Consider the following 26,872-nt stretch of genomic DNA (forward strand, 5'->3'; position numbering starts at 1 on the left):
GACTTACTGGTGGTAGGACGTCTTGTGAGTCCGCACGGGTAGGTACCACCACCCTGTCTATTTCTGCCGTGAAGCATCAATGCGTTTCGGTTTGAATGGCGGGGCAGCCGTTGTACTGTTAAAAGTGAGACCTTACAACTCATGTCTCAAGGTAGCGGAATTTAAGTTGTAGATGTCTATGTGCTCCAGTGACCATTAACACCAGGTGGGACATGAGCTCGTCCACCTATCTAAACAATAAAAAAAAAGAATTTCAATATTTGAGTTTGACGCGATACCCCACAATTGGATACCATATAAAACACCATTAACACTTATGGTGTAAGTCACTCCGGAACACGGGTTTGCGTGATCACAATCGATACTCTAACAATTACATTTCAATCGTCGATGTAACTAAAGACATAGTTTACTTCGTCTCCGCGCTATTGTGATCTTCGGCTTGAGTAACGTTTATCATTTCCTAGTTAAGAAATGAAAACTAGATTTATTAATTACAAAACGGAAAAAACACAAAGGTTTATTTATTTGTCCAATCAAAATAATAGTTCGCATCGAAAAACTAGTAATGAAGAAATATTTTTTTCACTGAATAGAATGTCTCTTGGTAGTCAAGACAGGTTTTTGTTACTGGTGGTAGGACCTCTTGTAAGTCCGCGCGGGTAGGTACAGGTAGGTAGATACTGAGACCTTGGAACTTATATCTCAAGGTGGGTGGCGCATTTACGTTGTAGATGTCTATGGGCTTCCACTAACCACTTAACACCGGGTGGGCTGTGAGCTCGTCCACCTGTCTAAGCAATATAAAAAAGAAAAAAAAGACAGAAACTGGCATTGAATCGTGACTTTTTTGGGCCGGGATGCAATTTTGTCTTTCTGCGCAGTGGTATGTAGGAGTATAGCTGTTGAACGCCAATAAACTACTAGATAATCATTTTATCTAATGCCCATACAACAGCTTTTGAGCGTACTTTTAAAACCCAACAATGATACCCTCGTTGAGTCACTACTCTGATAGGACTTGGGAGCAACAGGTTTCAACGCGTCAACTTACAAGACGGGCAGTCTGTTCACTAGTACAGAGTGCTGTCTATCTGCCTAGACAGGGTCATTTGATATTACTAGATCTGAATATCTGATTACTCTAGCTACGAAAAGAGATTCCCACCGCCCATTTTCCAACCAATGTTATTTGCTAAGCCTTTCGGCATGGCTTTTAAATGAAGATTCAATTTAATATTTCAGGATAAGCAGCGGTAAGCATGCCCCTGAATCTACCATTACCGTTGTCCACCATTGTCCAGCAGTGACCGTTTTTCCATCGCGTGGGTCGTATATCATTGTTCATTTGCCTAATACGGCATTCAAATGAGTGTAAATAAATAACACACACTGGTAGTGCATTTTTATATAAGGCAGCTTAGCAGCCTTGCGTTTTGCGGGTAGGACAGCCTTTATGCCAATGTAATTAGCACTTAAATTAAGGCTGTGATCGTCAATTGATCCGCGAGATTGTTCGTCTGAAAAAACGGTTCACTATCTCTGTTCACATGTGAAGATGGACAATAATAATTAATTTCATGGAAATTTTCAGCAATGAAACGCGGTTTCTAGTTCACATACGCAATTAAGTAGCTAGCTCGTGTGTGATATGCTTTGTTATCAAACGCGCATAGTTGAAAGATTACGTGACTACGTACAAGAAGGTAGAAGTCCAAAAAAAAAAAAACAATAGTAAAATGACTGGCATAACCTAACAGTACGTTGGAGTGACTTAGTTTTTCCGGTCACCGTCCTCGTCGAACCCGCCGCTTGCGACGAAGGGTTCGACGAGTGAGTTAACCCATAGACACAGCCCACTGAGTTTCTCGCCGGATCTTTTCAGTGGGTCGCGTTTCCGATCCGGTGATAGATTCTGCGAAGCACTGCTCTTGCTAGGGCCAGTGTTAGCAACACTCCCGGTTTGAGCCGCGTGAGCTCACCTACACGTCAAGCAGAAGCTGAAATAGCCTCTCAAGGCAAGGAAAAAAAATGGAGTGACGATAATCTTACAGTTTACCCTTAACCAAAACAACTCATTTTACAATTCGAAATCGAACGTGATTCTCGATTAAACACGCATAACAAATGAATGCAAGGTTTTCCTCATACGTGAAGACAGTTTAGGAGCCCTAAGCTGACAGGTGGAACGTCACCTGGGACCCGTGAACAATGACGTGCGGAAATAATCGTCGCACAGTTGCTCTTCAATACCGGTTGAGGAATTGACTTACATTGTATGACACGACACGAGCATACTAAGTTTCTCGCCGGATCTTCTCAGTGGGTCGCGGTTACGATCCGGTGGTTCTGCGAGGCGCTGCTCTTGCTAGGGCTAGTGCTAGCAAACTCTAAGGTCGAGCCCGTGAGCTCACCTACCCGTCCGGGGGAAGCTAGAATAGCCTCTTACGCTACCAGTGAAGAGGTAGGAAAAAAAAGACACAAGAATTAGACACGCTATATTTCGGAGCGAGCTATCGAGTATTAGTGGTAACGCCCAAAAATGGACTAGAAATAAGGTTTGTTTGCTCTTAACATCCTACCCGCAGTCTTCGGTCTAAATGTCGTTATTGTCGCTTGCAACAACGACGAAATATCAAGAACTGATTAAAACTAAAGATCGCATTAAGAACTCTTAAAATATACTTGAAGTCATTGCATTATTATTAATAGATTTAAAAGAACAATCTGATACCTTGATTAAATATGAACATAAATAACAAGTAATCGAACGTAGTAAGCTTCAGTCGAGAACATTATTGTCGTGTCGTATGTAGCAACGGAAACATACAAGACATTCCCCCAGGCATCAAACGAGCAAACAATTACCCATTAAGCACACTCCTTGCCGTTTGGGACGCGTACCACAATGACCACATCTCGATTCAGATCTTACGTAGCACAAATATTCTACTCGACGGCAGTCTGGCGAAACTAGCTCATTGATCGCGGATAAGTGATGCCGTCAACTTTGATATGCACTTTTTGATGTGACGTCTTATAATTCGATGGAGCCGGCTGCACACACGAAAAAACATGACTCATTGAGGCGTTCCATTTAAGGCTTGAAGTGCAAGCGAGAGCGCGCAACGAGCGACAAAGAGGCACAAACGGCCTCCGCGTTCGGCAGCGTTCGACATCTGTCTCTCTCCTACTTGATTGAGCGATGCATCCGCGTGGACAGCTGCTATACAATAATACATTTACATGTTTTCGTCAAGTATGAAGTTCAGTGAAAAGTGAATGTGGTGACAATTGTCCATACAAAATATCTATCAAACAAATATAATTAAAATATTCTTTTGAAAAATGAAACCATTCCATCAGTATTTTCTTATGACGTTGTCACGTTCAACTATCGTCAATAAACCAACTTTACAGACAACCGATTTTTTTAAGCGTCCTTTGCCCGTAGTAAGCTCAAAGGTAAGAAATATGTATTTAGATAGTCTCAAGTTTTTATTTATTTGTTTTCATTGCTTAAATGGGTGAACGAGCCAATCACGCTTACGCTTTAAAAACCAGACATTATAGGGGCGCTAACTTGAACGCTAGGATCGAAAACGCTGATCACAGGTGAGTTTGCGCTACATTCTTGTTTCCCAGCATACTTAATTGCATTGGTATTATTCTTGGCAACTTTGGTTACCATCATACTCTCTGTCTCCACTATTTTATTATTATATATTGCTTAGATGCACACATCTAAGCAATAAAAATAGAAAAAAAGATTGGTGGACGAGTTCACGACCCACCTGGTGTTTAAGTGGCGATCGGAGTCCATAGACATCGATAACGTAAATGCCGGCACCCACCTTGAGATATAAGTTCTAAGGTCTCACTTTTAACAGTACAACAGCTACCCCGCCCTTCAAACCGAAACGCATTACTGCTTCTCGGCAGAAATAGGCAGGTTGGTGGTACCTACCCGTGCGGACTCACAATAGGTCCTAAGACCAGTAATTGACTGTTGTTTAATATTAATTGTGTTTAGTGTGCAATAAAGTATGTTCTCTCTCTGTCTCTTTCCCTCTATTTGTTGGTTTCAGTATCCGAACACCAGGTCGTGATTTCAACTAACAGCAACAGCCAAAAGAACGCAAGGCTTATAGTTACCAACATCAAATTGAACGGCAACCGAAAATCTGTAGAGAATAGAAAAATTCCCTTGTTCCCCAAGGGGACTCAATAGGGGACAACAAGAGAATTCCCAAGGGGATTCCCTTGTTCATTTCAAACTCGCTTTAAAAGCATTTCGATAAAGCGGCACGACACGAGAACCCTCTCATCGTGGCCGCCGGTAACTACATTCCCGATCCTGCGGACAGAATGGAAAGCAGTCGACGTCGAAACGCCAAAACACGTCATCTCGGATCCTCCCGATCCACTAACGGTGCTTCTAGGTACTTCAAGCACCGGTCACCGTTCTCGTCGAACCCGTCGCTTGCGGTGTCGCGGTGGTAGCGTCGCGGTGGTAGATTCTGCGAAGCACGGCTCTTGCTAGGGTTCGTGTTAGCAACGTCATCAGGTTTGTGCCCCGTGAGCTCACCTACTAGCCACGGTTACGCTGAAATAGCCTCTCAAGACTATCAGCTAAGGTAGGGAAAAAAAAAGCTTTAAAAGGAAATGTGCAAAAACTAAACGTGAATATATGAAAATCTCACATTAATTAATTTATGGTAAGTAGTATCACGTGTTACGATGGTGATTAGATAAATCTTTTAATTATACGTTAATAAAATTATTAAAACTTCAACGAGAAAACGTGTTCCATTTTTTTGTTACGTCGATAAAAGAAAAAAAAGGAGAAAAAAAAAAACCTCGAAAGACTGGTTAAAATAAATTTTCGGATTTTTATGATTTATAACGCGCTGTTAAATCTAATGAATGATTTTGCTGAACGAAAAATAATTGAAAACAATTTGAATTTTTACTTAAGTCCAATTTATTTTATGTAAGACTAGCGACCCGCCCTCGCTTCGCTTCGGAAACATTAAATTTTATTATTGATAGTTGAGTCCCGCGATGTTACCCGCGGTTATTGTCGTACCGCGGGTGACGCCGCGGGGCAAAGCTAGTCTAAAAAAAGTAGCCTAAGTTACTCCTTATATCATCAGCTACCTGTCAGTGAAAGTCCCGTCATAATCGGTCCAGCCGTTCCAGAGATTAGCCGGAACAAACACACAGACAGACAAAAATTGTAAAAAATGTTATTTTAGTGTATGTACCGTAAATATATATTCATATGCGTGTAGTAAAAAGCGGTTATTTCAATATTACAAACAGACACTCCAATTTTATTTATATGTATAGATTGGCAAAACGAGTTGAAGACGTCTCACGTCGAAATCCTAATCCAAATTAATGGAACGATTAGCATTTTTTGCCGTAGACGCTGAGACGAGATTGAGGTGTAACTTTTTTATTAGTTTTAAGAAATCGGTCTATCGAATTGTAGAACGTATGGAAGTGTAGAAGAGGTAGACCTAAGAAAAAATGGATAGATTTCGTGAAAGACGATATGTGTAAGAGAGGAGTGAGCGAAGAAATGGTATATGATAGAGGAGTATGGAAGAACAAAACATGTTGTGCCGACCCCAGGTGACTGGGAGAAGGGCAGGCGAATTATGATGATGATGAATTATGGAATGAAGCTCCGTCCAAAACATAATTGAACAATCCACATTTTTCTTCTTAGTTCTTTTGGTTCCCTACCTAATGTTTTATAGTCTAAGGGTTTTTTTTCGGGTAGGTGGGCCGAACCTAATATATAAGGTATCTGCTACCCGCCCGAGATTCGAACACCGGTGCATCACTCAACACGAATGCATCGGACGTTTTATCCGTTAGGCCACGACGACTTCAAAAATTGCTGGAAGGAAAGTCGTGGGTTCGACTATCGGGCAAACATTCGTGTGATGAACAAGTTCGTTCTAATATTTAATTAAACGTATGTATGTTTAATACAAGGAATCCTAGTTTGGGGTCAGATAATCGTGTGTGACTGTGTGTGTGTGGGTGTGTTATTATTATTTCTATTAAATTACTAAAAACACAGTAATTTTAAATGAAATTAAAACAATTAGCGAACAAACGTGTATTACTCACTTTGAATATGAATATGAATTATGCGGTAATTTGCGCGCTTAATTTGTAGCCAAATTGATAACGATATTGTCGTCTTCTTGGTCTAAAGGATAAGTCCACGTCATGACTCACGTGTGTGTGGTGTTCGCTCACGTGGCCCGCACTTCTTCTATAATAGACACCCTCCAATCCCTACAGTCCCGCTTTTACAGGCGCTAACCTACTCCGGTTGGAGCTCGGTGGTTCGGGAGGAATGTTGACATACACGACGACCGGGGCCTCGAATCAATCCGGAAATTCATGAATTCAGCGTCGGAACGGTACTTCGATAAGCTATGCGTTATAATAATCGCCTTATTGTTGCCGCCTACTCCCCGAATCCTGATAACCTTTGCATTAGACGCCTTCAACTCTAACACTAGCAGGCTTAGGGACCCCGGTAACCGTACTCGTCGAACTCGACAAAGAGTTCGACGTGCAACGGATTCCATTCAAGTAAACAGTAGTGTTGCGCCGTTATATAATTAACCTTCAATAAAAGTGACGTCAGTTATTAATACTGTTTAATTTTTAATATTAATTTTAAAAGAGGTTAAGGTTTGTTTTCTTGTTATACATATAACAGAAAACTCAATTAAGTCTTTTATTGTTTCATTCACCCTCAAATACTCCATATCATGAAATATAAAATATATATACATATATATATGCAAGCAAATCCGTTAATCAAACGAACGTTCGCCCGATTTAAGAATCGAACGTTCGACTTTCGACCCACAATCAGAGGCGCTTACTAAAGGCTTCGTCAAACAGAACGCGTACTTAGCGGGCGTCAGAGCGCTAAGCTAACGCCGCGCTATGACGCCGAGATGTGTTGTACTACTACGGTATGATACCATCACATAGTTCCCACAGCGCTATAAGTACGCAGCGCTCTGTCGCGGCGTTAGGACGCTTTGACGTCAGGCGTTGTAATTTTTTACAAATTTTATTTTTGCGTCCGAGTGAATTTGTATTAAAATACTAGATAATGCCCGAAAAAATTATATAAATAGTTAGAAAATACCCATGCTTATACAATGCCACATCTGAATCACTCGATTTCTTAATACTTTTAAATTTTCACACTGCTATCGAAAGGCACTATGATTTGGCGAATGCGTTGCGTCAAGGAGCGTTAGACTCATCTAGTCAATTTGAAGAGCGCGACGTTAAGTACGCGGCGCTAAGTACGCGTTCTGTTTGACGAAGGCTTAATGCATCACCGAGTCAGACAAGTTCAAACACAAGTAGCCCTTCTGTAGCATGGTAGATACGTTCCTACAAAGTCCCATATTGCGAAACCATGTTATTTGACACTAGAAGCTAGTACAAACAGGAGAGCATAATTTTTTCTAAACGAAACATCTCAACTGTCCCTGTATGTATTTTTTACCTATTATACGTGAAAAATAAGCAGTAAAATTTCGATTATTCCCACATATTGTGAGTTCATAGTGCATAATGTCATTTTCTAATCTAAATTAAAAAATAAAAAATCTCGTGATCGTTTTGTAGAATTCTTTTTTTTATTTTTTTTTATTGCTTAGGTGAGTGGACGAGCTCACAGCCCACTTGGTGTTAAGTGGTTACTGGAGCCCATAGACATCTACGTAAATGCGCCACCCACCTTGAGATATAAGTTCTAAGGTCTCAATTATAGTTACAACGGCTGTCCCACCCTTCAAACCGAAACGCATTACTGATTCACGGCAGAAATAGGCAGAGTGGTGGTACTTACCCGTGCGGACTCACAAGAGGTCCTACAACCAGTAATTACGGAAATTATAATTTTGCGGGTTTGATTTTTATTACACGATATTATTTCTTCACCGTGGAAGTCAATCGTGAACATTTGTTGAGTACGTATTTCATTAGAAAAATTGGTACCCGCCTGCGGGATTCGAACACCGGTGCATCGCTCAACACGAATGCACCGGACGTCTTATCCGTTAGGCCACGACGACTTCTAAAGAAGTACCGTGTTATAAGAGAATTTGGGGGATTTTTGTTCTTTTTTGGTACTTACATAATTGAAATTTCGTTAAGCTTGTCCCCTCATCGGAATTCCTTCGGAGCGTACATATGTTTTAATAATAGCCCACCACACCGGCTACACCAGACCTACGGTACCGCAGTGCGCGCCGAAATTATAATCTGGACGAAAACGGTTTCGACATTGGCGCGTTGACTTAAATTCAAATTCAAATTCAAAATCATTTATTTCAACTTAGATGTCAGTATAACACACTTGTTGAATGTCAAAATATAAATAACCATGTTAACTCTACCACCGGTTGAATACAGTAGGATTTTAATTTAGATATCGACGTGTTTGTGGCACCTGTCAAACTGAGGTCTTCTTTGTGTCAAAGCAATTACTGACATGTCTTCGGTGACCGGCCAATAACCAAGAACATTGGCCAACAAAACTTATAATTTCGCGTTTATATCTTGTTTAGTTAGGTTAGATCTTCCGGGAACTATCATAAAAAAAACCTTCACAGCACCACGTCCGAAATGACGAATACGCCAAATCAAACGTAGTGCACATATTAAACACATATTAACTCTTAAGACCTTTGGTTCCTGTTCAAAAATTTCCTTTTGCAATATTTTGTTATTCAGGGCTTAACCTCCGATCTGTCGAATGTCATAATTGAACAATGCATCGATTTGATTCCGGGGACAAATGGAAGCGTTATATGAATTAATTTGACTAACACAATAATTATCAAACCATTGTACGTTTTTGTGGGTGTGTCTTGCCTATTAAAAACGCCACTGTCTATTTTAAAATTCCTTAAAACACTATAAGGAAAGGGAAGAATTATGTTGTTTTTATATGCGGGCGGAATGTCATGGATGCATCCAGGGTGACTCCCAGGTACTTGAGCTTCCTGGTCCAGGGTGTAGGTTGGCCGAAGAGGGTGATCGGGGATGTGATATTTCTCCTCCTAATGCGGGAGGAATAAGCGGTGAGACCTTGAGTTCTTGACTCGGTTTAACGTCAACGAACAAGGGGCTTTAGTGTTAAGTGGCTCTCGGCACATGGACATCACAACGAGAATGTCACCGTCCACCTTGAGACATGAGGTCAAACTTGAATCATAGAGCTTAATGCAGGGATTCCTAAACTTATTTTGTCTACTGAATTCACTGAGATCGACTATTGACTTGAGAATTTGAATTATTTTTGAGCGCCTCCATTTTTTAACCAACTTAAAAACCACCATAGCGAGAGCTCAGTTGGTGTCTAAGAGTCCTCCTAGATGAAATTACAAATCGCCTCCCAAGCCTCTACACAACGCCCCTATTTTTTTTTTAGTCTCTTACTGGGACAAACAATATTTAATCTATTCTCAATTTGAGCACAGACTATAAGCAATAAGAAAAGTTTGACAATAAACAGATAGTGTGCATGCGTGTGTGTGTCAAATACATGGTAGTGTGTGTAATGTTTTTTTATTGATTTAATGTATTTATGCATAATTTAAAAAAAATATTAAGATTCTGCACTCCTTCTCTATATTCCAAGTGTGGGAAATTTCATACTCCTCCCTCCGCGCAATTTTCGTAAAAAGGGGTACGAAGTTTTTGCTTCACGTATTAATATATAGATTATTATATTATATCCTACTGCTCCTAACGCATACTGTGGAATACTAGCGGTATCATGTTGATCCACTAAAAAGAAAAACATCACTACTTCGGAACATTAAAGGCGATAACATTTGTATAGGTTGGAACAGTAACACACAACCAACGTCTCGTTTTTACCATCGCACCGCCCGTCACCGGAGTAGAGTTCATCCATACTACCTGGAGCCACTGCGGTCATCCACAGTGCATTTCCAGAGGTCTTTTTTGCCACGTACCATCCGGCTATGGAATGAGCTCACCTCCACGGTGTTTCCCGAGCACTATGACATGTCCTTCTTCAAACGAGGCTTGTGGAGAGTATTAAGCAGTAGGCAGCGGCTTGGCTCTGCTCTTGGCATTGCTGAAGTCCATGGGCGACGGTAACCACTTACCATCAGGTGGGCCGTACGCTCGTCTGCCTACAAAGGCAATAAAAAAAAAAAAAAACCACAATGTTCTAGTAAGGACAGATAAGTGATAAGTTTAATCCTTTTTATCTCTCGACTGTGACGTTATCGCGCAAGATATTTATTTGGATGATAGCAAAAAGGATAAGATATGCTAATCCGACCGCGGGCACAATTTCGTTTTAGATTTAATGGAAACTTTAATGATTCCAAGTCAGTTTGGATGTCGTCGGGATCTAGTTCATGGGCCCAGCTAGCTCGTATCGAGTGATGCCATACACACATCTACACCGGGATTCTAATCCCGCAGGTTTATATAAATAAATAAATAAATAAAAAGCCTTTTATTTCATACACGTTTTTACATTACTGGTAGTAGGACGTCTTGTGAGTCCGCGCGGGTAGGTACCGCCACCCTGCCTATTTCTGCCGCGAAGCAGTAATGCGTTTCGGTTTGAAGGGTGGGGCAGCCGTTGTTACTATATTGAGACCTTAGAACTTATATCTGAAGGTGGGTGGCGCGTTTACGTTGTAGATGTCTATGGGCTCCAATAACCACTTAACATCAGTGGGCTGAGAGCTCGTCCTCGCCTCGTCGAGCGCCTCCAAAGGAGACCTAACAACTCATGAGCAGCTGCTCCGCGAATGACTACTACCGGATCAGAATCGCGACCCACTGAGAAGATCTGGCGAGAAACTCAGCGAGCTGTGTTCCACTCCTATGAAGTGGTATTAAAGAATGTGCATATTCTAAAATGAATGGGTAATTTTGGAATACGCCTTGTTGTACAAACATTCGTTAACCGATGTGTTAACCTATGAACGGGCAAGCAAGGGGTCGCGAATCCGATCCGGTGGTAGATTCTGCGAAGCACTGCTCTTGCTGAGGCTAGTGTTAGCAAATTCTCTCAGATAGGTATAGTCCGTGAGCTAATTTTCTGCCCTGGAATAGTCTCTTAGGCTACCAGCGAATATGTAGAAAAAAAAGGGTAAGGAATTTAATGTTGTTTGGGATCGTGCCAAAAATATACACACATGTTCCGTGATTACTTATAAGCGTATTAAATTTATTTAATGTCAACTATCAAACAGGAAATTCAGGTAGATTTTTTTTTATTGCTTAGATGGGTGGACGAGCTTACAGCCCACCTGGTATAAGTGGCTACTGGAGCCCATAAACATCTACAACGTAAATGCGCCACCCACCTTGAGATATAAGTTCTAAGATCTCAAGTATAGTTACAACGGCTGCCCTACTGTTCAAACCGAAACGCATTACTGCTTCACGGCAGAAATAGGCAGGGTGGTGGTACCCACCTGCGCGGACTCACAAGAGGTCCTACCACCAGTAATTACACAAATTATAATTTTGCGGGTTTCATTTTTATTACACGATGTTATTCCTTCACCGTAGAAGTCAATCGTGAACAATTGTTAAGTACGTATTTCATTAGAAAAATTGGTACCCGCATGCGGGATTCGAACACCGGTGCATCGCTTCAACACGAATGCACCGGACGTCTTATCCGTTAGGCCACGACGACTTCAATGTTGGGATTGTTGTTTGGGATCGTGCCAAAAATATACACACACATTCCGTGATTACATAATTCGAAGCGTATTAAATTTATTTAATGTCAACTATCAAACAGGAAATTCAGGTAGCCGTTTTAGCCGACAAAAACACTATCTTGCAGTTCAGATATTATGACATAGATTGACATTCGAAGATCGTCAATTCGATATTTACTTGTGTATAATTTTGTTCACGTAGAAATGTACACACTTGTATCAGCAGATATGATTTATAGTTTGATCGATTGCATACGATTGCTTACGTTGTTAGGGAAAGGATTGTATTTGTAATTTTGAGTTCCTCGTCTTAATTATTATTTTTTGCGAGCTGCGCCCTATATCTATATGTCGTGGATAACGACTTTAGTTGTCGTGGATAACGACTTTAGTAATATTAAGACGGTGGTTTTGATTATTATTTTAAATGATGAAATGTTGTTTTGATAAATATCACAAAACGAAGGGTAGACTCCGTAACGCCACAGTATAAAATGGCGGTACGTGGACAGAGTCGTGGCATTCCGTGTCAGACAGTAATTCCGTCCGTCTCAGTCAGTGAGTCTCTGTCAGTCAGTCAGTCGGTCAGTCGGTCTGTCGGCATATGCAACGAAACTGTCGGTTTACCCTGTCATTGTGAAAGTTGTGTGTGTTGAGTTTCAATAATTATTATTGGAAAGTTTTATTGACTAAACTGAGTTCAATCGAATACGAGCGATGACGGAACCTACCGCTCAGCCATCCCTGACGAGTGCCGACATCAGAAGTGGGATCAGGACTCTACTCTCACTGGCGTGACGTGTTTGAACATGTTCGAAGTACAGCAAAAAAACATGATGCAGATCAGAATACTAGTAGTGGTACGCCACAAGAGCGTGAATGCAGCATACGTAAGTCGTGTAATAACGTCTCTGTTACCTCGATGGAAGATCTGAGCCACGAAGAAATCGTCACATCTTACGTTCTGGCTCATGTTGCCCAGTTTGACTCGACTTCATCACATGGCATTTACTAGCGGAAATACAACACGTAACAAGCTATTGCAAGAAATTAAGGCAAGTGCAAATCTCAAGTGAAACTTCGAACGCAATAATGGATCTGTCATGACGAGTGGGTAGTTCCGACAAGAATTATTTTAAGCGGCTGACTTCTGCTAGAGTTACATGGCACTAGTGCAGTAAACCAGGACATGAGACTGTGAATTGTCGCTGAAATTTTAGAATCTACTAGATTCAATACCAATAACACTACACGTTCGATGACTTCGGGCTCCAGCAAGCAAGCAAACAAGAAAGCAAGCAAGTTTCCGTGGGGAAGAAAAATTGACACATCTGAAGTCGTCGTGACCTGTAAGATAAGACGTCCGGTGCGTTCGTGTCTGGCGATGCGGCGGTGTTCGGGTTCCGCTGGCGGATGCAGGTTTTTCCGGTGAAGTGCGTGCTTGTGCGTGCTTGACAAGTGTTCGCGGTTGGCTTCCTCAGTGTGGGAGTAACATCGTGTAGGAGAGGTGGAACCCGTAAAATTGTAGTTTGCGTGGTGGCTGGTAAGATTTGTTGCGGTAAGAAGTTTGCATGGTGGTAAAATGTCTTGTGAGTCTGCACAGGTAGCCGGAGGTGAGACTTCCGCGGTCGCGGCCCACCCAGTCCGCGAGAACCGGGCAGATCGCCTCGACGGTACGGAGGCCGGCCGACGGGTCCGCCAAACGACGAGACCACGCCTCCAGCACGGACTGCCGAGATTGGAGCCCCCGCGCTCCGGCTGCACTTGCGCTAGGGCGCGCCGCCTCGTAGGAGACTGTGGGGTATCCTTGAATGACTCTGACTGCGATCGCGCGCTGCCGGCGTCGCAGCGCGGTGACGTTCTCGTGGGTAAGGACGTGGCACCAGACGGGTGCTCCGTATAGTGCCGTCGACCGCACGGGTACCATCACCCTGCCTATTTCTGCCGTGAAGCAATGGTGTATTTCGGTTTGAAGGGTGGGACAGCGGTTATAAATATACTGAGACCTTAGAACTTCTATCTCGAGGTGTGTGGTACGTTTACGCTGTGGATGTCTATGGGTTCCAGTAACCATTTAACACAAGGTGGGCTGTGAGCTCGTCCACACATTAAATCGAAGAGCGTAATCAAACGAAATTAGATACGAAGTTTAAAGGGCCGCTTAAAGTAGTTGAAGTATTGGATGGTGACCGTTACACATTGAAAGCTTTGAATTCAAAACGTACTTACAAATACCCACATGATAGGCTAAGAAAAATGCCAGCATGACACATACCAGTCGAGGTTGATGTAAATGATAATGATGAAGAGCAAGCTTAAATTGTGGTGAAAACTCGAGTAAGGATAGTCTATCGGCCGTATTGTGTTCGACCGTACCAGTAGCTATTACGTAGTCGTAGCCCGGTAGAAATCGGTGTCTCTTGAGGCAACTCAAGTAGTCCGTGGGTGCGCGGTGCGCGTTTGGCTCTGGCGGAGGTCGGGGTCTGTAAAGACCATCGTGTGTAGTCAGCGGGTGATGCACACGGGCGATCCACGCGGTGGATGCGCATCATGAGGGCAATTGCGATTGCTGGTCGGCTGGAGAGCCGTGGCGTTAGATATTTTTACTCGGAAGTTTTGTTTGATCTGAGTTCCTGTAAGCTATGCCTGATTTGTACAGAGTAAATTTGAAGTTTGATGAACGACTGTGGTACGTGCTCTGACTGCTGAATAGTGAACTTTGTATACCCTATTGTTTGATTTGGTTAAAATGGTATTAAAACAGTTTAAAGCTTTGATGACTTTAAAGTTTCCGATAAGTCGTAAAGTGTAGTCAGGAGTGATCGAGCGGAACAAGTGTTCTCGTGGATGTTTTTGATTGTAGGTTAACCATCACACGAGGACATGTACAATCAGGAAGACCATGTCGCAATCAACACGTGATTGCTGCAGCCAATACGAGATATGGGACGCAAGCACAGTCTGTCGGCGCTCGATGGGTCAACTATTCACCGGCCGAGCGGAGCGACGTGCCGGTAGCTGCGTAATATCGGTATTTTTGGTAAATAAGAACAATCTGGTGAGTCGTATTATTTTTATTTGGATTCTGGTGCCGAATGCTCTCTTGTCAAGAAATCTATTAGTAGTAGCTTCATAATTCAGCAATTTTATACGATGGTTCTCATAAAAGGTTTCTGTTGTTTTGACTCAAATATGTACGGAACAAATCCTATGCGATGGTTTATTGCTTACCTATTGTATGTCATGTACTACCTGATAGTTGTTTTAATCGGTTCAGTGAGATTGAGCATTCAGCGAAATAGAACTCTTAAATCTAGTGTCCTTATTCGAAGCCCAGACTTGCGTTATTGATGACCAAGCTCGCGATGAGCTCATGGAATTGTTCTTGACAAGAAGTGCTAGAAGCCGTACATCTTTTGAAGTGAAAACTTCTTTAGAATCGTTGTGATTTCAAACCGGATGCAACGAAAAAAAAAAAAAAACGACAGGTAAGAGACACAAATACAAAAATGTGTAGGATGAAGCCAGCAAAGAATGAGACAGAAATATACAACATACTATTTAATACAGCGCCATCTGTGAGATTTTTTAATACTAACGTGTGTATGAAAGCTCTTGTAGTGAATTTTAATTTAGGATTATACGTGAAATTAAAATATCAATTCACAGAGGGCGCTACCTTACAATTATTTACTAATGACAAAATTTTACATTTACTTAAGACGTTTAGGATAATAGTATTTTAATTTTGGAAGGTTTCACTTCTACCACGTGTGAATTGCACACATTTTGTTTTTTTTAAATTGTTCTACCATAAGAATAACAAAGGCGAGCCCCTTCGAATTCTTTATAGTTCGCGTGCCATATCCCAAAAGGTTTTTACTTAAAATGATACTGAAAGTAAGAGATTAACTTTGACGAGACCAGAACATTGGAAATTTAGTAAAATTCGATGTTGAATTTTGTTGAAATGAAGACAGATTGCTTTAACTGGTAATAGAACCTATGATTACATAGGGTTGCCTCTAAGTAGTGCTACTGACGAGACTGATCAGTGAGGTGAGAGTATCTCCATCGATTGGTACAGCGGAGACCTGGGTCTCAATGGAGACTATTGTTGTGTTGGTCTACTAATGACCTTGACTCTATATTGTGAAGTGATGTGTATTGGTTTTATCATTTGTTTTAATGATAATGTGGGTGGTAATGTCACTAGCTGCACCGGCAGCCAGGCCAGGAGCGTTCTATATGATTTTGTTGACACTAGTGATGTAGAAGATGTAGGATCAAATGACCACGATACAACTGACTGATTAAAGTAAGGATTTTGTTGTCCTATTTTGTGTGATTAGTAAAGAACAGTATTCAGTGTTATTTATGACTGGTAATTGAACACCTCGCTCGATTTAGGTGATGTGTTCGTTTTATTACCGGATGGAGGCATTGCGATGTGTTTTATGGTTGAAGTGGGTACTGGATGGAAGTTCCACTTGCGTGCCGGATGGAGGCATTAGTGTTTTGTGTTGAAGTTGGGTACCGGATGGAGGTCCCACTTATTTGCCGGATGGAGGCAATAAGTAGTCAAGAGCTACTCGATGGAGGTGGCACTTGAATTGGGTTATCGTCACTCGATATAGGTGGCATGAGTTACTCTCACTAGATGGAAGTAATTGTAACGATAGTTTGTGGTTGATACATAATACTGATGAAATACTGCTCAGATTGAGTTGTTTTGTAATAACTCGGGTTTCTAATGCTTATTGAGCATTAATGAAATTTTTCAGTTGTATAGTGTGTCACGAATAGTTGATTAATTAAGTTATCTACTCACACAGGTTAACATAGTCTGTTAAAGATCTTGTTGAAAGCTAACGTTATGGTTTGTAATGAAACGAACCCCAATCCTCAATCGTGAATGTATCAGGAGTGGCCGAGACGAAACCTGTTAGATATTGCAGAAGGTTGTTTTCCTTGCAGGAGCGTCACACAGGGACGTGTGACATGTCAGAATGGCCGTGTCGTGGATAACGACTTTAGTTGTCGTGGATAACGACTTTAGTTGTCGTGGATAACGACTTTAGTAATATTAAGACGGTGGTTTTGATTATTATTTTAAATGATGAAATGTTGTTTTGATAAATATCACAAAACGAAGGGTAGACTCCGTAACGCCACAGTATAAAATGGCGGTACGTGGACAGAGTCGTGGCATTCCGTGTCAGACAGTAATTCCGTCCGTCTCAGTCAGTGAGTGTCAGTCAGTCAGTCAGTCGGTCAGTCGGTCTGTCGGCATATGCAACGAAACTGTCGGTTTACCCTGACATTGTGAAAGTTGTGTGTGTTGAGTTTCAATAATTATTATTGGAAAGTTTTATTGACTAAACTGAGTTCAATCGAATACGAGCGATGACGGAACCTACCGCTCAGCCATCCCTGACGAGTGCCGACATATATATTAATACGTGAAGCAAAAACTTTGTATCCCTTTTTACGAAAATTGCGCGGACGGAGGAGCATGAAATTTTCCACACTTATAGAGAATATAGAAAAGAAGCGCACAATGCTAATATTTTTTTTTAAATAATGCATAAAAGATACATTAAATCATTAAAGAAAACATTACACACACTACCATGTATTTGACACAACACATATATATATAAATACTCTTTGTTTATTGTCAATTATTGTCAAACTTTTGTTAGTGTTTTAAGTCTGTGGTCAAATTGAGAATAGATGAATATTGTTTGTCTTCATTATTATTTATGTATACTGTAGTTTTGGCGAAATCTGTGATTATATCATTTAAGTATACCTAATAGTATTTGACAATAGAACCATAATAATGTTTAAATATAAAATTTCAATTGATTAAACTCGAATTTCGACTACTGTGGGACCACTAGTAAATAAAGTTACTTAATAATAGCAGTTACTTAAAAGTTACTCAATAACAGAGTATTTTCAGAATAAATCCAAGTGTCCGTGAGCTATATACTGTTTTTTTTTTTTTATTTAACACAAGGAGAACCAACAGTCAACTAACATAGTATAATAATATAACAAATAATAGAAACAAAAAGCCAATTTAAGGTCCTTATCAATATAAACAAATTAAAAACATTACAGAAACAAAAGCATAGAAACAAAAAAAAATTAAAAAACAATCCGCAAACAAGAAACAACATAAGGACATTTTATTGCTTATATTTTTTTTATTGCTTAGATGGGTGGACGAGCTCACAGCCCACCTGGTGTTAAGTGGTTACTGGAGCCCATAGACATCTACAACGTAAATGCGCCACACGCCTTGAGATATAAGTTCTAATGTCTCAATATAGTTCCAACGGCTGCCCCACCCTTCAAACCGAAACGCATTACTGTTTCACGGCAGAAATAGGCGGGGTGGTGGTACCTACCCGTGCGGACTTCAGAGGTCCTACCACCAGTAAACGACTGTTAAGTTAAAGTTAAGACTGTACGATTGTGAGATGTATCACATTTTACATTGCGTAGAAATCAGCTGATTTCGATACGTAATACGTCTCTCTCTCTCTTCTCATTTTGAAAAGACAGGGACAGCATATATTATTATGAGTTTTATCTTTGTTTTATACATTATCAACAATCAACATCGCGATTGTTATGCGGATTTGTTTTTCCGAGTTGAATATGTAATTGAATATATTTTTTGTGCGACACTGAACTCTATGGCCTTAACATTGAATCAACTTGTACCTTACAATTGTGCCATCTGAATTTAAAAACTTTTATGCGTATTGTTTCTGTACTTAATCATATGGTATATTATGTGCTAGTTCCATCAGATCCAATAACCCTTGCATTAGACGTCTTCAGCTCTAACACTAGGAGCAGGCTTCCTCCTGGCGTCGTTTCCTCACTGCTGAGGGTAGCGACCATCATATTTCGACAGGGTTCTATTCCTTGTAATGTCCCTTCAGCGCCTTCGATCATTGGCCCCATGGAGGGCTTCGTGGAATGGGATCTCTACATATACGAGTATGTACCACGAAGCAGGCATTCCGATATGAAGTGTTTTTGGTTTGGAAGCAATTATCTTCCGGCTATGCGTTGTAATCTGTAGGTGAGGTATATTGCCCACTGAGTTTCTCGCCGGGTCTTCTGAGTGGGTCGTAATTCCGATCCGCTGGTAGATTCTGCGAAGCACTGCTCTTGCTAGGGCGAGTGTTAGCTTTCGGCGCGGGTATACGTAAATGGATTCCCTAGCGTTAAAAAAACGGGCTAGTGTTAGCAAATTGTCTCATATTGAGCACGTGAGCTCACCTACCCGTCCCGGTGTAGCTGGAATAGCCTCTTAGGCTACCTGTGAATAGGTAGGGGAAATAAGGGGAAAAGGACATGTTGGATCTAGTAAAAGTTGAAGCCGCTTATCAATCCGCTTCCGAAGCTCGTATGAGAATTATTAAGACGAGGCGGGCAGGGTCACAGCGCGGACCGCATCTGTGCCTCTCGATTGAAAGGTTCCACACTATTCTCATGCAATTAAAACGTAGACCTCAAGCCCCAAGAGCAGCGGAATTCGCTTTCTGGTATCTTTAGCCTCATTTATCATGAGGTAAACGCTGTAAGCTCTTCAACAGAGAACGCACATTCAAAGATTTCGTTACGCATGATATTTCACAAACAAAATGCGACCGTAACACTGAAAATTACGCTTCCTATGATTTTATCTATCGACTTCTGATAAGATAGAGCATTACATAATACAGTATACGTGTTATTGAACGAAATCCTTAATACAGAGCTATATGCCCTCGAGTTCAGAACAAATATATATTTTAGTAGGGACGTATTACAATATGTCTTTTTTGTTTATAGAATTAGAATTAAGATGACGTCACGCATTACGTTTTTTTTCTCTGCAAAAGACATACATTCTTTGAGTCTTTCATAAGTGCCCGTTGCAAAGGCTATTGACTAGCAGTCACACGATCCTGCTCGATATGATGTTCAGAAGACTTTTTTAAATGTTTGAAGTATAACTGGTGGCTCGGAGGCCTTTCCAGTTTCACCAGGACAGGTGGGCGAGTAGAGGCTCAGCCAGGCGGGTTGGGTTTTGCTAACAACTGCCCGAGCGCCTCCGAAGGAGACCTATCAACTCAAGGGCAGCTGCTTCGCGAATGAATCTACTACCGGATCAAAATCGCAACCCGCTGAGAAGACCCGGCGAGAAACTTAGCGGGCTAATGTTTAGGTTAGGTTGCACGTCGAACTCTTTGCCGGGTTCGACGACTACGGTTACCGATTCAGAAGACTGCTGCCACTGTCACGCGCTCGATGCAATAACGACACACATCTCTTCCGCATTATTACAAAGAAGCCATCTGTGTGAGATATCGCTAAAAGTGGGGATGAATTACAAAAGCGCGGCGTATGACGTAGATGGCTGACCCAGCTCACGGCCTACATTGTGTTAAGTGGTTAAGAGCCCGCAAATATCAGAACGTCAATGCGCTCAAACTGTGAGTTTGTCTAAGCAATAAAAAAAAATAAAAAAATTAGCATTGTTATACGGCTGGAATAGGCAGGATTATGGTATTGAATCGTGCGGCTTAATAATACGTTTCATCATAAAAAAAATTGGAAAGAGGAGTGCGGCGCCTTAGGCCTACTTCCTACAGAAGCGAGGGACATCGATGATCAAAGGTTAAACGTCCCATCAGACCACTCCTGAGGTCGCCCACCCCAGAACCGGAGAAGATAGGAGAGACGAAACAAAACATCATACCACCAGTAAAGTTTAATCTATACTAATATATAAATCTACAGTGGTTTTTACGGATGTTCCGTTATAACTATTGAACCATTCATCCGATTGACTTGAAATTTGGTGTCCACGTAGAAAATACATGTACTTAATGGATAGGCTAATATTTATATGAGCGTTGGACTCCCTACACCAGTTGCGGGGGCGTTAATGATGAGAATGTTTGTGGGGAGTGAGAAATAATAATGTTAATTTTAAATGCCCAGCGAAGCGGACGGGTACAGCTGGTTATAATATAAAATTAAACGAACATATTAGATAAAAGGAAACATTGACAATTTTAATTTGTCGTCTTGTAAATATTAAATGCAACAAACAAACAAACAATGAATCCGTACAAAGTGCAGTTTGATAAAAACTTTAATTGACCGAAAACATTTTGGTGTGTGAAGGATCGTCTAATTAATTTTACCTAAACGTGAAATGATTTTTTTTTTTATTGCAGAGATAGGTGGATGAGCTCTCAGCCCACATGGTTTTAAGTGATTACCGGAGCCCATAAACATCTACTACGTAAATGCCACCACCCACCTTGAGATATGAGTTTTTTAAGATCTCAGTATAGTTACAACGGCTGCCCCACCCTTCAAACCGAAACGCATTTTAATATATGCATATGAATATATATACGGTACATACACCAAAATAACATTTTTTACAATTTTTGTCTGTCTGTCTGTTTGTTCCGGCTAATCTCTGGAACGGCTGGACCGATTTTGACGGGACTTTCACTGATAGGTAGCTGATGATATAAGGAGTAACTTAGGTAACTTTCTTTAGACTAGCTTCGCCTCGCGGCTTCACCCGCGGTACGACAATAACCGCGGGTTACATCGCAGGACTCAGCTATCAATAAGAAAATTTAATGTTTCCGAAGCGAAGCGAGGGCGTGTCGCTAGTTACTTTAATATAATTATATTAAAATTACTTTAATATATTTATTTTAACGTATTTTAATACATTTTTTTTGCCTACCCATTCTAGTAACTTCGTGGTGCTATGCCAGATGCACCGAACCAGTAGATGAGCTCACGGGGCTTAGCCTGGCAAATTTGCTAACACCAGCCCTAGTAAGAGCGGTGCTTCGCCAGAATCTACCATCGGATCGGAAACGCGACCCACAGAGCAGATCCGGCGAGAAACTCAGTGGGCTGTGTCTGTGGGTTAGTTTACTCGCTGAGCCCTTCGTCGCAAGCGACGGGTTTGACGAGAACGATGACCGGTGCTTGAGGTACTTAAAAGCACCGTTAGTGGATCAAGAGGATCCGAAATGACGTGATTTGGTCCGCAGGATCGGGAATGCAGTTACCGGCGGCCATGATGAGAGGGTTCTCGTGTCATTCCACTTTCGCGAAATGTCTCACTAATGTCGACTGCATATATTTACTGGTGGACTTTAGGTCCAATCTCGAGCGTTGTTCTACTCAACAATGACAACCGTGTTACTGTACTGTGTTACTTATAATATTTTGTATTCAAGTTAAATAATATTTGCTATGTGTAGGTGCATTACTATAATTCTAATGTTGTATTTATTATTTTAGCTGTTCTACACACACTCATCACTTTTAATTATTATTCTCATAATCCTCTCGCAGGTCTGCTGGAAGAGATTTTTTAAAGAAATAAACAGTGCCTTTGTACATAATTTTCCTATTACTCTGTACTGTCTTCTTTTTTGTGTGTACATAAATAGATAAATGAAATGAAATGATAACCGCTCGGTGGAAGAGCTTGCCTTCGATTACCGATAATCCTCATAATAGCAACATCTTTTTTCATACTCGCCCAATACGCCGCGGTCTTAAGTTTGCCCGATCCAAGTTTTAGCTCCATAGATGGACAGTCCAAATATTGTTCGGAATTTTTATATACGGAAAGTTATCTTAAAATATAGAATAATACATTTTTTTTAAATTTTTTTTATTGCTTTGATGGTTGGACGAGCTCACAGCCCACCTGGTGTTAAGTGGTTACTGGAGCCCATAGACATCTACAACGTAAATGCGCCACCCACCTTGAGATATAAGTTCTAAGGGTCTCAGTATAGTTACAACGGCTGCCCCACCCTTCAAGCCGAAACGCATTACTGCTTCACGGCAGAAATAGGCAGGGTGGTGGTACCTATCCGCGCGGACTCACAAGAGGTCCTACCACCAGATATAGTTCATTGAATAAAATAATTTGCTTAATGAACTAACTTTTGCTTTAATCTATTATTTCATGTTATATAACATGAAATAATAGATATGTGTAGACTTAAATTTAAATATACAATGGGATACATTAACGTAAAAACAGGCACTTCCAAGAATTTCCACTACGCTAACGAATCGATTTAATTTGTTAATCTTCTATTCAATTAAATTATTCATGAGTACGTTCTATTTTCAAAGAAACTATCAAAACATTTTACGAAGCTAAGCTATAGGTTTGTCTATGTTATAAAGCATGGCCGTATAGTTTTGATCAAAACAAGAAGGAAATTAGTGAGCGCAAATAGAAATTTAATTCGGAAATACTAAATGTAGCTTGAAACGTCCGCGACCTAATGAGTAAGAAACCTGGTGAGCCTGGTTTCTTACTGGTGGTTGGACCTTTTGTGAGTCCGCGCGGGTGTGTACCACCACCCTGCCTATTTCTGCCGTGAAGCAGTAATGCGTTTCGGTTTGAAGGGTGGGGCAGCCGTTGTTAACTATACTTGAGACAGAACTTATATCTCAAGGTGGGCGCCGCATTTACGTTGTGGATGTCTATGGGCTCCAGTAACCACTTAACACCAGGTGGGCTGTGAGCTCGTGCAACCATCTGAGCAATAAAAAAAAAACCTGATGTCCTCGTATTTAGAGACGTGAATTCTGGCATAGGTCAAATCTTGAGTTAGGAAATACCATTTTTTTTATAGAAAACACGTGCTACACGCATGGGCGTAGTTAGTAAGAGAGAGGGTATAAAGAGGGCACAGCCTACCGGACAAAACTCATTGCACACTCAAAAAAAAAATAACTTTCGTAACTAGTCGCGGTAGAACATCCCACATCCTTAAAATCTCTTTGATGAAGCAGCTATAGCGTATCGATTTGGGACATGAGAGACCTGTTTTACTATACATACTTAGATTCAACTTAGCTAAAACTTAAGCCCATGTCTCAAGGTAGGTGGCGGCATTGACATAGTGATGTCTATTACCCCTTAACAACAGATGTATGGTAAGGTTCAGAATAAGAAAAAACAATTAAAAAAATCGCTTTATTAGTTTTTGAGTCTACGCATAGTACTGTGGTTTATGAGAAGCTGTATATGATGAATTACTCCAGACAAATTTTGTCAGATTAATGACCGATGACTGTTCTTCTGGTAAAAAGTGGCTAGTGGAATCCATACATATATATCCATAATATGTCACTACCTACCTTAATACTAATATATAACAGATATGCCATCTTTCATACAGGAAAGCATGATTCACGGTAGGCAGGCTGCTGGTTGCTACTTGTGCCGACTCACTAAAAACCTTAAAATCGATTGAAGTAGAAATTGTTGTTAAGCGTAACTGAAAATTATGAAATTAATAAAATAAGCAGGAGTTAATTTTTGTCATGTAGAAACCGTAAACGGCATAAAAAAAACTCTAAAATAACAGCTTTTTTATGCACCCTAGAATTTCTTTCAAGAATTTCAAAGATTTTAGAATTATTTTAGGCAATTTATTTCATATTCCTGCCCAGTTTTAATTAAATATCTCATAAATTTTAACTGAAATCTTAGAAAATATTAGAAATAATTTAAATGAATAAAATATTAGATAATTTAATTTTATATTTATATATTTGTGGGGATAGTGATAATACATTTCATTTGATTTATTAGTTTGAATTATTTGTGTATAATGTAGCCAAAATGTAGCCAATGCATGATAATCTTTTTTTGAGCTCTTTTTGTGTTTACATTATACTTGTTTCATAGCAACTTAATAAGGCTGACAACAAACTGAATTAGAATCCTCATATTAATTGTACCCTTAATAATAAACATATGCACTAAAGGTTAATCATTTGAAATCTATACGTAAAGATTAAAATATCTAAGTCTGTTAGTTTACAATAGTAATTATAATTTTATAATAATTTATAGTAAGTTGACCAAATTATTTTTGTGCCTACTTATATCAATAAAAATATTTTACACAACACTGATGTTAACAATGTTATATTTAATATAAAATAATAGAATGAAAAGCACTTTTATGGTTTAATCTTGCATTTTTACTGTCTTTATTCCGAAGTTTTCGATACTTACGTAGTCGCGGACTGTTTTAAGTTAATTTATCTATTATATTATTATTATAATATCGATACACCTCTTGAGCTTTGCTCTTACTAAATAGTTAAAGTTTAGTCGATATTTTAACTTAATTAAATCTTTAAAATACGAGATTTATGAATGAAACCCGTCGCGTTACGCTACCATAACCATCGTCTTCTTGCACCGACAACGAAACCTAGGTGATCTAACAGCGCTCGGTTAGTCTGAGCTATTCTGGAAATTAGAAAGTCACGAATACTCACCAATGTGTTCTGGTATCCCAGTCCCGATTCTTCGTCCGATCCCTCTTCTTTATTCTCTATCGACTTCATTTTGAGAATTCTTTAGTGCTCTTCGAAAATAATAACAAAACAAAAGTAAGCTTAGCAAATAACAGACACAGACCGTTGACTTTAAAACAATTTTTTCTATAACAATTTACGAATCAGATCGTTAGAACAGCCATCTTCTTAGTATCAACACAACAGTTCAGAACACACAAGGGCCGAACGTCCGTAATAAGATAATTTGTAATTGAATAAACGCGATTTCATGCAAATTGCTTGTGCGCAAGCGACGGACGAACGTTCTGCTCAACCGTTGTACACTGACCGACTGTGAGTCGGACGACACTGACACACGACAAAAAATTGACAATTCAACATTGACTTGACAGTCCGCGTTCGTAATATTGCAAAACAATGACCAAAGACTGGACTGTCAATAAATGCACTAATTACAATGAACTTGAACTTGCTATCAGTGGCTTGAAGTTTACCATGTAAAATATTATTGTTAACTTAATTTATTTATTTATTTGTTATTTGAAAAATAAATCTTATGAAAATAATTATTATGTATTTATTGCGAATTGCAATCAATACATGTGCTCATGACCACATTTTGGATGCGACTGGCTTATGAATTTTATCCATAATCCACAACGCAGATTAAATCAATCACATAATAATGATTATATACCCGCTTCTTTATTTTTACATATTATGTAGTTCTGTGTTTGTTTTCTGTGCTGTAGGTGGGTAGTGTAAATAGCTCCTGACCACTTGTAGGAGGTGTAGGCTACTCTTCTCAAAACATTGGGTTCATATTCCATTACATCGTTTATCATATCCTTTTACGACTATAATTGAGAGAATAGTGGCCGTAATACTTTTACTGATTAATGCCAGATATGTGATTGGGCCCGTTTATCTCCTAATCCAATAAAAAAATTCCATCATCATCAAAGTTAAATAATAAATTCTTGTTTTTATACAGTAAAAGTACTTCAGTCTCTCACTTTGTATTTATAGTACAGAAGTCCTTGATCTTGGATCACAGCTGAGCGGTCACGGTTGAGAAGTTAACAATCTTCAAGAAAAACCTGCGTATTTTCGTTGCCAAAAACTTGAATTGAGTTCCAATGAAATGGAAAATTAAACGTGGAATAAAAATAGATGGGCTTAAAAATACGATTATAAAATCGATTGATTGTTTTTGATGTTGACACGTCGTTGATAGACCGAATGTTATCCCACAACCATGGCACAGGCCAACCGAAGCATAACTGAAACTAAAACTTAGGCATTTGCATCTGTGGTATCTTATTACTAGTGGTGGGCGTCCTCGTAACACCACCCTGCCTATTTTTGCCACAAAGCAGTAATACGCTCTGCTTTAAAGAATAGGGCAGCCGTGGTAAAGAACTGAGACTTTAAACTCATTTCTCTAGGTACATAGCAGTATTGTTGATGTCTATGAGCTCCGGTAACCACTTAACAGCAAGCGGGTCGTGAGCTCGTTCACCGGTTAATGCATTTTACTGGTGGTAGGACCTCTTGTGAGTCCGCGCAGATAGGTACCACTAGCCTGCCTATTTCTGCCGTGAAACAGTAATGCGTTTCGGTTTGAAGGGTGAGGCAACCGTTGTAACTATACTGAGACCCTTAGAACTTATATCTCAAGGTGGGTG

At 40.2% G+C, this 26,872-nt stretch overlaps 1 protein-coding gene across 1 annotated transcript in view; it reads right to left on the minus strand.

The window, feature by feature from the left end:
- Window positions 1-25,809, minus strand: part of LOC101747210 (chloride channel protein 2) — an 80,421-nt gene extending 54,612 nt beyond the window's left edge. The window contains exon 1 of the mRNA XM_021348493.3: window positions 25,164-25,809. Within this exon, the coding sequence (XP_021204168.1) occupies window positions 25,164-25,232 (69 nt within the window). The 5' untranslated portion in view covers window positions 25,233-25,809. The remainder of the gene's footprint in view (window positions 1-25,163) is intronic.
- Window positions 25,810-26,872: the final 1,063 nt, after the last annotated feature.

Source organism: Bombyx mori, chromosome 27 (genome assembly GCF_030269925.1).
Source record: "Bombyx mori chromosome 27, ASM3026992v2".
NCBI lineage: Eukaryota > Metazoa > Arthropoda > Insecta > Lepidoptera > Bombycidae > Bombyx > Bombyx mori.